The sequence below is a fragment of the Pogona vitticeps genome, chromosome 1 (genome assembly GCF_051106095.1).
Source record: "Pogona vitticeps strain Pit_001003342236 chromosome 1, PviZW2.1, whole genome shotgun sequence".
Taxonomy (NCBI): domain Eukaryota; kingdom Metazoa; phylum Chordata; class Lepidosauria; order Squamata; family Agamidae; genus Pogona; species Pogona vitticeps.
This window is the reverse complement of record NC_135783.1, coordinates 204,875,992-204,888,857: the sequence shown is the minus strand read 5'-3', so window position 1 is coordinate 204,888,857 and position 12,866 is coordinate 204,875,992. Positions and strand designations below refer to the sequence as shown.

Genomic DNA, 12,866 nt, shown 5'->3' with positions numbered 1-12,866 from the left:
TCTGACTCGATACTGTTGCAAGTTTAGTGCTGAAGAACAGCAGCAATCTCTGGGGAGAACTGGTTCTGAGGCAAGAAGGAAAAAAGTGGTCGTTTTATTTTGAGGCTTGACTTTTAAAGCAGCCTGTTCTGAGGGGGGATTATGCCCTTGACTCGAAGCCAGATGGCCGAAATGAGTGAAGTGAAAGACCCCCAGATTGACCAAGGTTCTGAGGATGAATTTGGCTCAGTGCAGGGTGACAGCACAGGAGAGCAGAACCCAGAGCTCAGAAAAATACTCCTAGCCCAACAGCATGAACTGAGGGTGAGGGAAATGGAGGAAAGGGAAAGAGAGAAACAGCGGCAATTTGAATTAGAGAGAGAGAGAGAGAGAATGGAGAGGGAGGAAAGATTGGAGAGAGAGAGAATGGCGTTTGAATTAAGAAAACTGAAACTGATGAACCAGAACAGTAATAATAATAGGGATTCTGAGGGAGGCCAACTGTCTAAAGCTGACCTGAAGAAATTCCCTGTGTACCACAAGGGAGATTGTCCTGAGGTGTTCTTTTCCTTAGTGGAAAGAGCGTTTGTGGACTTCTCAGTGAGGGAAACTGAGAAGATGACCATCATGCGATCTTTAATCAGTGGTAGCCTGGCTGAGGTTTATGCCGAGATGCCTGAGGAACTGATGAAAGATTTTGCAGAGTTTAAAAAACTGGTGTTTGCCAGACATGGGATAAATGCAGAGCAGCTGAGACAAAGATTCAGGTCCCTCACCAAGAAACCAGAACAAACTTTTACCCAAGTGGGGGCCCAATTGGTGAGGCTGCTTGAGAAATGGCTATCGCAGGAAGGGACAGAGACCTATGAGCAGCTTAAAGACTTGATAGCACTGGAACAGTTCTATTCAGTCCTGAATGGGGAATTGAAATTCCAGGTGAGGGAAAGGAAACCGAAATCTGTGGCAGCAGCCGCAGAAATCGCAGATTTTATTTCCCAAATAAGAAAGCCCTTGGGTGAGGGGAAATCTGTAGGTAAACCCAAAGAAACCTACAGCAAGTACTCTCAGGGACCAGGGAAAAGCCAGCAAGGGGGAGGGGCCCATGGTGAAGGGAAGCCCTCAGACATGAAACTAAGACCTCAGATTTTGGAGGGAAAACCAAAACAAGATGAGAGAGAATCAAAATACACCAGAAAATGTTATTTCTGTCAGGGAAAGGGTCATCTAATCTCAGATTGTGAGAAATTAAAGCAGCTAAAAGGAATGGTGCCTCAGAATGCTAGTGGGACCAAGCCAAAAGCTGTGTTCTGTGTCCAGAAAGAGCAAGGCTCAGTGTCACAGAGGGAGCCTGTTGCCATGGCTACTCAGTCTGGAACAGCTACCTCTGCTGATCAGGCTGAGGAAAATGGTCCTCTTATAGAGGTAAAGCGCTGCTTGCTGGTAAAAACAGATTCTCAGTTGTTTGAGACAGCAGGGGTGGACGTAGGAATACTTGACCGTCAGTATAGGGGGCTGCGGGACACTTGTTCCCAGGTGACCCTGTGCCATCCCGATATTATTCCTAGGGAGTTTATAATCCCAAATGAAAGCATGAAGGTGGCAGGGATTGAGGGGCAGGTAATCTCTCTGCCAGTAGCAGAGGTACCTGTCAACTTTCAAGGCTGGAGGGGAGATTGGCGGCTAGCGATTTCATCGACTCTGCCAGCAGCCGTGCTCGTGGGAAATGACCTGGCTGAACATGTGAAAAGGGTGCTAGTGATTACACGCTCACAAGCCACCACAGGGACAGTTCAGGGGGATAATGATGAGCCAGAGACGGAAGCAGAGGGGAGTTCAGAAGCTGTGGTGGAAACCTTAACCACAGACAGCAGATTTGGACAGGAGCAAAAGGCAGACGCCACTCTCCAAAAGTGTTTTGAACAGGTGACTGACGCCCAGCTAACACCTGAAACCCCAGTGAGATTTCTGGAGAAAAAGGGGATTTTATATAGAGAAACCCTGAGGAATATCTCAAAAGGGGGAGATGGGATCAGAAGTCAGCTGGTGGTACCTGAAAAGTATCGCCCCATGATCTTACAAAGGGGGCACTCTGACATGTTTGCTGCGCACTTAGGAGTGAACAAAACACAGCAGAGAATCACACAGAATTTCTACTGGCCTGACATAGGGAAGCAGATCAGGGAGTTCTGTAAACAATGTGATGTGTGTCAAAGGCAGGGGAATAGCCGTGACAGGACCAAAGCAAAGTTGTGCCCTTTGCCTGTGATTGACACTCCGTTCAAATGCATAGGGGTGGATATTGTGGGACCTTTGCCCAAGGCCACAAAGAGGGGGAACAGGTTCATTCTAACAATTGTGGACCATGCCACAAGGTATCCTGAAGCTATACCCTTGACTAACATTGAAACTAACACAGTGGCCGATGCTTTGGTAGGGTATATGTCCAGGATGGGATTTGCCTCAGAGATAATCACAGATTTGGGCGCATCGTTCACATCAAAGCTCATGAAACGCTTATGGCAGATCTGTGGAATTAGGCACAAGGAAACCACTGCTTATCATCCTGAAAGTAATGGGTTAACTGAGAAGTTCAATGGGACTCTAATGCGCATGATTAGGGCTTACTTGGCAGAGAATCCAAACAATTGGGACCAGAAGCTGCAATCCCTTTTGTTTGCGTATCGATCAGTGCCACAAGCCAGTACCGGGTTCAGTCCATTTGAACTTTTATTTGGGAGAAGGGTGAAAGGGCCCCTTGATTTGATCAAACAAAATTGGGAGCAGATCACCCAGGATGACCCACAAGACGTTGTGACATACATAGACACCTTGATGAATGACCTAAGGAGAAATCTAGAGCTGGCAGCAGAAAACCTGCAAGCTCAGAAGGTCAGACAGAAAACATGGTATGACCACAAAGCTAGAGAGAGGCACTTTGACCCAGGGGAGGAAGTGCTTTGGCTTAGGCCCTGCAGAGAGAATAAACTGCAGCTCAAATGGGCAGGACCATATAGGGTCATTTCCAAGATGTCAGACCTGAACTACCTAATAGAGCAGGAGGAGAACCAAGCAAGGAGGGTGGTTCATGTGAATGCCCTAAAACCCTACTACAGAGGGGAACAGAGGGTTTTATTTGCGATAAAAGCAGCTGAGAGTGAGGAAGCGGAATTACCCTTCTGGGAGGGTAGAGGGGAAGTAAAATACAACCCAGAGGAGGTAAAGATCAGTCCTGCACTCACCCAAGACCAGCAGCAAGAACTAAAAATGCTGCTTAGTAAATATCAACAGGTGTTTTCCAACAAGCCGGGGATAGTGAAGGGAGTGATGCATCGGATCCACACAGGGGATGCACCCCCGCAGGCAGTATCCCCATACCGAGTAACGGGACCCTATAGGGACAAGGTGCGGAAGGAGCTGGACGAGATGCTGAGGGAGAACATAATCGTCCCCTCTTCTAGTCCTTGGTCCTCTCCGATAGTCCTTGTGGACAAGCCTGATGGGAGCATTAGGTTTTGTGTCGATTACAGGAAATTAAACCGTGTAACCACTCCTGATGCCTACCCAATGCCCAGGCTAGACAACCTGATTGAAACCATAGGGGGTTGTCGGTTCAACTCATCATTGGACCTGGTAAAGGGATATTGGCAATTAAGAATTGATCCCAGGGATCAAGAAAAGACTGCCTTTTGCAGCCCTTTTGGTCTCTATGAGTTTCGAGTCCTGAGCTTTGGTCTCAGAAATGCACCAGCCACATTCCAAAGGCTGATGGACCAGACCTTGGCAGGGCTCAGTGACTTTACAGTGGCCTACATTGACGACATAGGGATCTTCAGTAATACCTGGGAAGATCACCTGATACACCTGGAGTTAGTGCTGCAGAGGTTAAGTGCAGCAGGGCTAACAGTAAAGGCCAGCAAGTGTCAGCTGGGTAGCCCAGAAATAAAATACTTGGGTCACATGGTAGGGGGAGGAATGATAAAACCCCTGGAGGCCAAAATAGAAGCTGTTCGTGATTGGCCTAGACCCAACACCAAGAAAAAGGTCAAATCATTTCTTGGGTTGGTGGGCTACTACAGAAAGTTCATCCCGAGGTTTAGCGAGATTGCGGCTCCGCTGACCGATCTGACGAGGAAGAAGGCTGATGACCGCATCCCGTGGACCAGCGACTGTGAGGCGGCGTTCCAGAGGTTGAAGGAGGCGTTAATCAACTATCCTGTCCTGCGTGCTCCAGACTTCGACCGGGAGTTCATCATCTACACCGACGCGTCTAACAGCGGGGTAGGAGCAGTTCTGTGCCAGGAGGATGAGAATGGTGACCAGCATCCAGTGTCCTACCTGAGTAGGAAACTTCAAAAAGGTGAGAGACATTTGGCAACCGTGGAGAAGGAGTGTTTGGCCATAGTCTACGCGATCCAGAAGGCCAAGCCTTACATCTGGGGAAGACATTTTGTTCTGTGTACTGACCATTCACCATTGCAATGGTTAAAGACAATGAAAACCCACAATAGCAAACTTATGAGGTGGGCTTTAAACCTACAGGACTATGACTTTGAAGTGAAGGTGGTCAGAGGGTCAGTGAACTGTGTTGCTGACGCCTTATCAAGAAGACCTGAAGAATGAAGACGGCGAAAGAAACATGGACTATGTGTATATAATGATGACAAAAGGTTAAATGTACCTGTTTTTTGAATTTGGTTTGTATGAATAAAGGTAAATTGATGTAATGTTAATGGTAAATGTTTAAATGCATAATTGCTATGGTTAACTTAGAGTGTAAGGATAAGTAAGTATTATATGGTATGTATAACTGTTGTTGTGTATTTTATACAGGTTGTTTTTTTGGTGAAAAGCACGTTAGCTTTCCCCCTACAAAACAACTTATAAAGAGGGGAGGTGTTACATACAGCACTGATGTTACCTGTCTGTCATGGGTTTGGAGGGAAAGTTCCATCCTATGGGGAGTGGAAGGCGGGACATCAGGAGGAGGGGCTGTACTGTATAAATATGTGATGCCTGTGTGGTGAAGCTGGGAGACACTGGGAGACACTGGGATGTGACGAAGCAGCAGCTGGGAAGAAGAAGCTGTTGTGGGAGTCTGTGTGTCAGACAGGGTACTTCTGTGTGTCAGAGTACCAACCTGATAGGTTCAGGTGTCTGTTGGTTAGCCAGAACTGATAGGTTCAGGGTCTGTGCTTTAAGTTAAGGGTTCTGTGTGAACCAAACTGTATGCTTGTATGAGTGAGAATAAGCCACGTTACTTTATCTTATTTACCTGATTGTTTATTTTTCCCTGTGTGTATTTAAAATAAACCTTATTCTTTTTATTGTTTGAAAAATCCATCCCTGGTCTGTGTGACTTCTTAAAGGGAATGGTTGGTGGCAGCTTAGTGTAACTGTGTGACATATCCCAGTAGGTCTGGGTTTGTCACAAGGACATTTTGGACATATGTCATTCATATGGTTACCATAAGTAGGAGGTGACAGCAAGTAACAGCAACATAGACTTTGAGCAAAATTACAGCTCAATTTTTTGCAGAAAACACTTAAAAGTTTTTTTGCTGAAAGCATTTAAAAGTGTGTAAGCAGAAAGTCACACCATCAAACCCATAGAATAAAAATTACTGCATTCACAAAGAAATTCCCATAACTTTTCTGCTGAGCTTTAAACATACCTGCAAGTTATGAACAGGAGATGTTAAATGTCTAAATCTAGAAGGATTTATTTAAAGTGAGCATAGTACTTAAACAAATCGGTATCAGTAATGCCTCTTGCAAGTATATCAGACAAAAACCAAAACAAAACACAAGCAAAAAAGAGAGACAAAAACATTGTGGCACTTCAGAGACAAAAGAAGTTACTCCTGTATCTGAGGAAGTGGACTTGATCCACAAAAGTTCACATTAAAGTATAGCAGTTCATCTTTATAGTACCATAATGTCTGTCTGTCTCTCTCTCACTGTCTCTGATTTGCTTGCACAGACTAACATCTACTTCTTCAAAAACCCGTGCAACGAAGCAGTTCTTCACCAGTTTACCCTCTTCTCCTGCAGCCTCCAGTGGCGCATCATCTTATTATTCCAGAGGAGTCCCACAACTTCCCCAAGTAGATTTTTCGGGGCAATGGGGAATGCAAAAGTTGGATCCCACTTTATTCTGCCCACGGAAATACTGTGTTTCAGTGGTTCCCAACTGTGGATCCCTAGGTGTTCTTGGACTACAACTCCCAGAAATCCTGGCCAGCACAGCTAGTGATGAAGGCTTCTGGGAGTTTTGCCTGAAGAACATCTGGAGACCTACAGCTAGGAACCACTTCTGCTTTTAGAAGAAGCCCATCAGTTCCTCAAGAAGCTGATCCTGAATGCATCAAATTTAATAATTTAAAACAGCACCGTTAAAAGAAGATATTTTTGCAGGATGGCTTAAATGTTATAAGAGAATTGAGAGCGCTGGGAACTCTCAGCTTCATTTTCACTTGTAAGACTTGCACTCTACTGAGATAGTAACATGGATGATTTTTTTAAATGTTTAGGAACATTTAGAGTAAATTTGAGTATTTGGTGCTCCTCCCAGGTCATCAATGCAAACCATGAGTAACTAAAAACTCATAGATCAAAAGTACTGCATATGTCAGCTTGAGTGTAATTGTATAAACTGCAAGAGAGAATTGTTGCTAATTAATAAGTTGTTTTATTCCTGGTCATGTCCCAGTTGTGCGGCTTGGCATGAAAGCAAGGATGCAAACAGCAGCTTGTTAATTACCAAGTTTGCTGCCACATTATGCTTAAAGTGGAAGAAATCTCCAGGAGGATGCTGGCCACTATTAAAATTGCCTGTCAGGCACCAGCAATCTGTATGTTAGACTGCACAGGGAAGCCACTGAAATCCATAAACATAAACAAAACTTCAACAGGAAAGAAGAATGCCTGAAACTAAACCTGACCTGGCAGCCCATTCTGAAAAATACAACCTGCAAAAGGTCAACAAACTCTTACTCAGCCACAAGGGCCAGAGACCATTTCACAAAAAAGACCAGCTTAAAAAAAAAAACAGCTAAAAAGACACCCATCAACCACACCGACAGATAATCTCTCCTTCTCCCTCTCCCCCCTCCCTCATCACAACAAAAACATGCTAATCACCCTATCTCCTGAAAAAAGACAAAAAGCCGTTCCCACAGCTATAAATACTATCCAACAAACACCAACAGAGCATGGACAGAGTTCCTACTCCAGTCCTCTGAAGATGCCAGCCACAGTGACTGGCGAAACGTCAGGAAGAACAACCTTCAGAACACGGCCAAAGAGCTCGAAAAACCCACAACACTCATTAGATCCCGGCCGTCTTTTCTCTTGATTCAAGTGTACATACAGGCATGTTTGGTTGTGATGTAGGAGAGGGCCTTCTCAGTGGTTGCCCCTAAACTTTGGGTCTGTCCATCAAAGGAGGCAAGGTCAGCAGCCTTCCTCTTTGTCTGCCAGTGTAAGGTCAAACTAGTGTTGTTGTTTTATAAAAACCGTTGGCATTTAAGCTATTCACTTGATCTGGGTTTTTAAAGTTTGTTTATTGTAATTAGCTTGTTGACACTGTGTTTCCAATAATGTGTAGTTTATGTTTTTAACTGTTGTTCTGTTTCACCTCTGTGTTACTCCATTTCCTCTTGAGTGTGATTTTTTGGTTAAAAGGCAGGAAATAAAATAAAATACACACAGACACACTTGCCTAGGCACATGTACCAAGGCTCTCAAGTTCTCAGACTGGCTTTCAGCAAGTTTAATCAGATGATCTGTTTTACTTTATTTGCAGATGGAGATTCACCTTTTATCTTTACGTATTTACTTATGGATTGCGGCTCATGAAAAAGGTGAGATCAGTTTTCTTGAATCTGAATTGTTCTTGGTTTTGGTTATACTGTGATCTTCATGGCTGCTGCACCTTTCAAACAAGATAGTCCTCCTGAATAAAATACCTCTTGCATTAGAGGTGAGTGTGGTAAATAAGCTGTAACTTTCAAAAAACATAAAAGGAAGCCCCAAATTTATAAGCTTCAGAAAATAGGTGCTGCCATTTTTGGTGAGTTGATTTGTTTCTAGACATGTGCTGCATTTGATTTTAGAGAGCTTCAAAATGCTGCTCTTTTGGACCACTAGTTTGTAAATCCTCAAAACCAGCTGGGCATTGTCTGTGCAATCTGTGGGATTTGAGGAGTTTTAGTCCAAAAAGGGGAGCATTTCCATTTTCTCTTTATTTTATGTATGCAAGATATTGGAACATTTTGTTCAGCCCAATGTGCTTTTTGTGGACTTTCATGAGTCACTCTTACGTTAAATAAGTCCTTTTACATGCAGCTATGGTTTCCTGCATGTTAGACACTGACACAAAGGAAAGCCCTAACTAGCTGTCTTGTTCTTATCACCATTACTTGTCCTGTTGGTAGGTATTAATTGTGTATAAAATGTTTCAGGAGCGCTTTACTTTTTTCATGTATGTAGGATAAACAGCATGAGAAAGTATGGCATCTAATTTTAAAGAGGAGATGTTGTCTTTATGCTGAGAACATGCCAGAACATAAGCAGTTCTACATTCAGCATTCCTACTTACCTGCTAAATGTAATTTACAAATGAAAGCTACCGTGTTTCCCCGAAAATAAGACAGGGTCTTATATTAATTTTTGCTCCAAAAATGCATTAGGGCTTATTTTCTGGGGATGTTTTATTTTTTTCATGTACAACAATCTACAGTTATTCAGATATACTCATGTCATCATCTGGTTGCTGCACAATGGTGGAGTACGGGGTTTCACTTAACTGGGGCTTATTTTTGGGGTAGGGCTTATATTACGAGCATCCTGAAAATCATACTAGGTCTTATTTTCAGGTTAACTCTTATTTTTGGGAAACAGGGTATTGCGCATAGATTTCCAGCAGCCACGTAAGGACAGCCTACGTAAAACCTGTTTTATATTAAAAATGCTACTCCCTTAGGTTGTTAGTTGCCCATGGAACCTGTGCAGAACAGTGGGAGATAAACAAGCAACAAGAATTTGATACAGGTGGTAGACTGAAGATATTTGGCTTAAATTTTCTCATGCTGGTTGTCTATAATGTACAGTGGGCCCTCGACTTACGAACGGCCCTAGTTGCAAACGTTTCGGGTTACAAACCCGATCTCATCGCAAGTAGCAGATGCTACTTGCAAACGCAGATCAAGTTACGAACCCAAAAAGCAGGGAGAAAGGGCAGGAAATTTGAATTTCCTGACCTTCCTCCCTGCCTTTGGAGCTTTCAAAAGGCTTCCTCCGACATCGGAGGAACCCCTTTGAAACCTCCAAAGCCAAAAAGACAGGGAGAAAGGGCAGGAAGTTCGAATTTCCTGCCCTTCCTCCCTGCCTTTGGAGCTTTCAAAAGGCTTCCTCCGAGGAGGGGGTGGAACAACCGGCAGCAAGAACAGAGGAATTCTCAGGGCTCTTAGAACCCCTGGGTTTTATTCCGAGTCAGCGGACCCCCCAAGAAAGGGGGGGCAAGTTTCCACAGGAAAGTGGGGCTGGCAGCAGGGGAGCTGTAGACGCCGGAGAAACCAGACTGCAATCTATTTTTATGGAGGAGTTTCCCTTCGTCAATTGCAACTGACTCGCGAAGTCGCCATGATGAATTGGTGCGTAGCTGTCCGGAGAGGGGAGAAAGGAATATTTATGATTTGACTGCATGAACAGAAGTCGAACGGCTATTTTTATGGCAAGTAACAGACCAGATGTTTTGTTTCTCTTTGGAAAGTTTGATTGTGGAGGTGATCTCTTAAGCAGCAGAGGATCTTAGCAAACTTTGGAGGGTTTTCTTACTACACCATAATTGGTTAGAATTGAGAATTGAGAAAGTAAAACTTGTCTTTTCCACGCTAACCCTCTCTCCTAACATCTGGCTTTGTATAAAGTAGAAGTTTGAGAATTTTGAAGGACTACAAACAGCTTAAATCTATGGAACCTTACTCTGAGCCATAAAGGAGGATTATAAATCAAATAATCACTTTTATGACCAGAGTGTTCTCCGTAAGACTCTGAATCAGTTCTGGCCAAGGAGTGAGGAGGAAAGCTGAGCAACGTTGACTGTCTGACTCTTATGGTTTTTGGATGAAAATTTAAGGGCGAGATTTTGGGATTTTAAAATGGAGAGTTATATGATAGACTGTCTTCAGGAATTTCAATCAAATCTCATCAACCATCTCAAGGCTCAAATTTCAGAACTGGAGACAGATATCAAAGCAATACTTCTTGGCTTGGACACTATGATACAGACAGGAGACTAACATAGCATCTCTTGAATCAGCTGAACAACTATCATCGCCAGAGAGAGAGGGAGAGAGCAATGTTCCTGAGGAGGAGACGGATGATGAAATGATTGACTACTTTGAACTAATTGAACAACGACCTCCGGAGAGCCAGAGGGAGACTTCTTTTTTAAAAAAGCAGAATGAAATATTTAAAAATGAGGAGAGAAGTGGTGGGGACAAGGTGGGAAAGCACATGGATTTTATCCTGATGGAAAATGATGCTAAAGGGAAGACATGGGTAAATTTGGAGGCAGAAATCTATGATCAGAGGTCAAATAGATCTGTGTTGCTCCGAAATCAAGATACAGATTATACTGAGAGGAAATTAGTAAATTGCATAGAAAATGCCTTACAGAAATTTCATAGATGACATTTTAAAACGGGCAAGAGGGGAGTAAGAAACCAATTTTGAAGTACGATACTGGAGTTGAGAAGCAAAAATGAAAGGGGGGAAGTAATCTGCGGATTAAATGATAAAATTTCTTGGTCTTGAGAGATATATGGTCTGCCCTCGAAGGCTACTGGATCCAGTTGGATTCCAGGATGCCATGAAAGGTGTTACGGCTGACCTGGCTAGTGCTCCTGTCGATGCTCTGGTTGACAGCTGGTCCACGGCTGCCACCAGGGCCATAGACACGATCACGCCTAAATGCCCTCTCCGTTGCAGAACCCACCGGCGCCCTGGTTTAACCAGGAGCTCCGAGTTCTGAAGTGACATAGGAGAAGGCTAGAGCATAGGTGGAGGAAGAACCCGACGGATTATAATTGGATAGCTGTCAGGGTCGCAACTAACCTTTACCTGTCTAAGGTAAAGGCTGCTTGTCGAACTTGTTGCTAACCGGATAAGCGAAGCGTCCAACCAGCAGGCGGAGTTATTCCATATAGTGCGCAACCTATCCGGAACTGGCCCTGGTGATAGGCCTCCCCCTAGTTTCTCACCTAACCAGTTTGCAGCCTTTTTTAAATCTAAAGTGGAGGCCATCGGCTGGGCCCTTTCTCCTTTTTTGAACACGGTGAGTCGAGCAGAGATGTCCAGCGCTCCGTCTTGCCCGGTAACCTTCGACACCTTTCAGCCTGTCACGCCTGATTCTGTGGCCAAGGTGCTTGACCGCTGTCGAGCCACCACCTCCTCCCTTGACCCTTGCCCGGCCTGGCTAATCAAAGCAGCCAGGCTGATAACAACTCAATGGGCCACTGCAATAATAAATGGGTCTTTCTTTGAGGGCAGGTATGACTTCACAGGTTCCCATGTCTCTCCAAACAGGGGGACTTGTTCCCAGGACCCCTGTCCCCCTGCCTCTTCCCCTTCCAATCCCCTTTCTTGTGGTTCCTCTGCACCTCTGCCGGCCTCTAATCCCCCTTCTACTACTCTGTCTTCTGATATCAATGCCCATTCTTCTTTACCTAGCTGTTCTATCTCATCTACCCCCCCCTTGCTGACTAACTAACCCCTGTTCCTCTTCTTCAATTTCTGTCCCGCCCTTAAATACGCTCTCTTGGAACATCTCAGGTTGGTCGAAGAAAGCCCTTGATAAAGAGCTTATACAATATCTGAATGCTTTTGACATTATACTCCTCCAAGAAACCTGGTCCCAAACCTCTCGGAGACTCCCTGGTTATCCTTCTTATCATTTACCTGCTTTCAAGCTCAACCAAGCAGGTCGTCCATGTGCAGGACTTTGCTGTTTTGCTAAAGATTCTGTCCATTTCTCTATGTCTTCGCTTTCTTCTCATTCCCTGTATACCCAAGCTTTTTTGCTTCAAGCTAATGACCTCAAAATCTTGCTGTTTAATGTTTATATTCCACCCGCGGATTCTTCGCCCCAGACTCTGTGGGAGGCCCTCGAGGATTTGGTGTTGAAATATTCCAATACCATACCCCTATCTTCCGTACTGATCTTAGGAGATTTAAATTCTAGAATAGGCCCATCCAATTCTGCCTTAGCTCTCCATATGAATTGGAACATAGAAGATCTGACTCCTCCTTGTTTTCTTACCTCAAGGACGTCCAAGGACCATTCCTTTAATAGCTACACTCCATTTTTCACTGACCTGTGTGCCACTTTGAATGTATTTATCCTCAATGGCTCCTCGGGCAGTGATATTCCCGGTGAATTTACTCATTTTTCAGTGAGAGGTTCGAGTGTCATTGATTACCAGACCTCTTACCCCAGATAACGAACTTTTTTGTAGATACCCGCACTGAGAGCGATCACCTTCCTATTCTCCTATCTCTTTCCCTCCCCTTCCCACAGGCTCATCCCTTACCAGTCCCATGTAGATCTCTCTACCCTTTCAAATGCTCTTTACTAACAGACCAAGTTTTTTCCCTTTGGAGTCACCAAGTAGAAACCAAGTCTCTTACTGATAATTTAAATTCAACTTCTTCTACCCTCACAGCTATCTCTGCATATAATTCTGTAATTGATTCATTGGTTCAATTTCTGAGCATTTCCTGTCCTTCTCAAACACGTAGGGACAACCATAACTCTTGGTTTGACTCAGATTGCTGGTCCCTAAAAAAACAAATCAGGACATTATTCCAACGAATTCGTCAACAAC

At 44.2% G+C, this 12,866-nt stretch overlaps 1 protein-coding gene across 2 annotated transcripts in view; it reads left to right on the top strand.

Annotated features, from left to right (window-relative positions):
• Positions 1-12,866, top strand: part of CERS6 (ceramide synthase 6) — a 133,804-nt gene that overhangs the window by 70,186 nt on the left and 50,752 nt on the right. For both annotated transcript variants that reach the window (XM_020789435.3, XM_020789436.3), the window contains exon 4: positions 7,784-7,841. In XM_020789435.3, the coding sequence (XP_020645094.3) occupies positions 7,784-7,841 (58 nt within the window). The remainder of the gene's footprint in view (positions 1-7,783; positions 7,842-12,866) is intronic.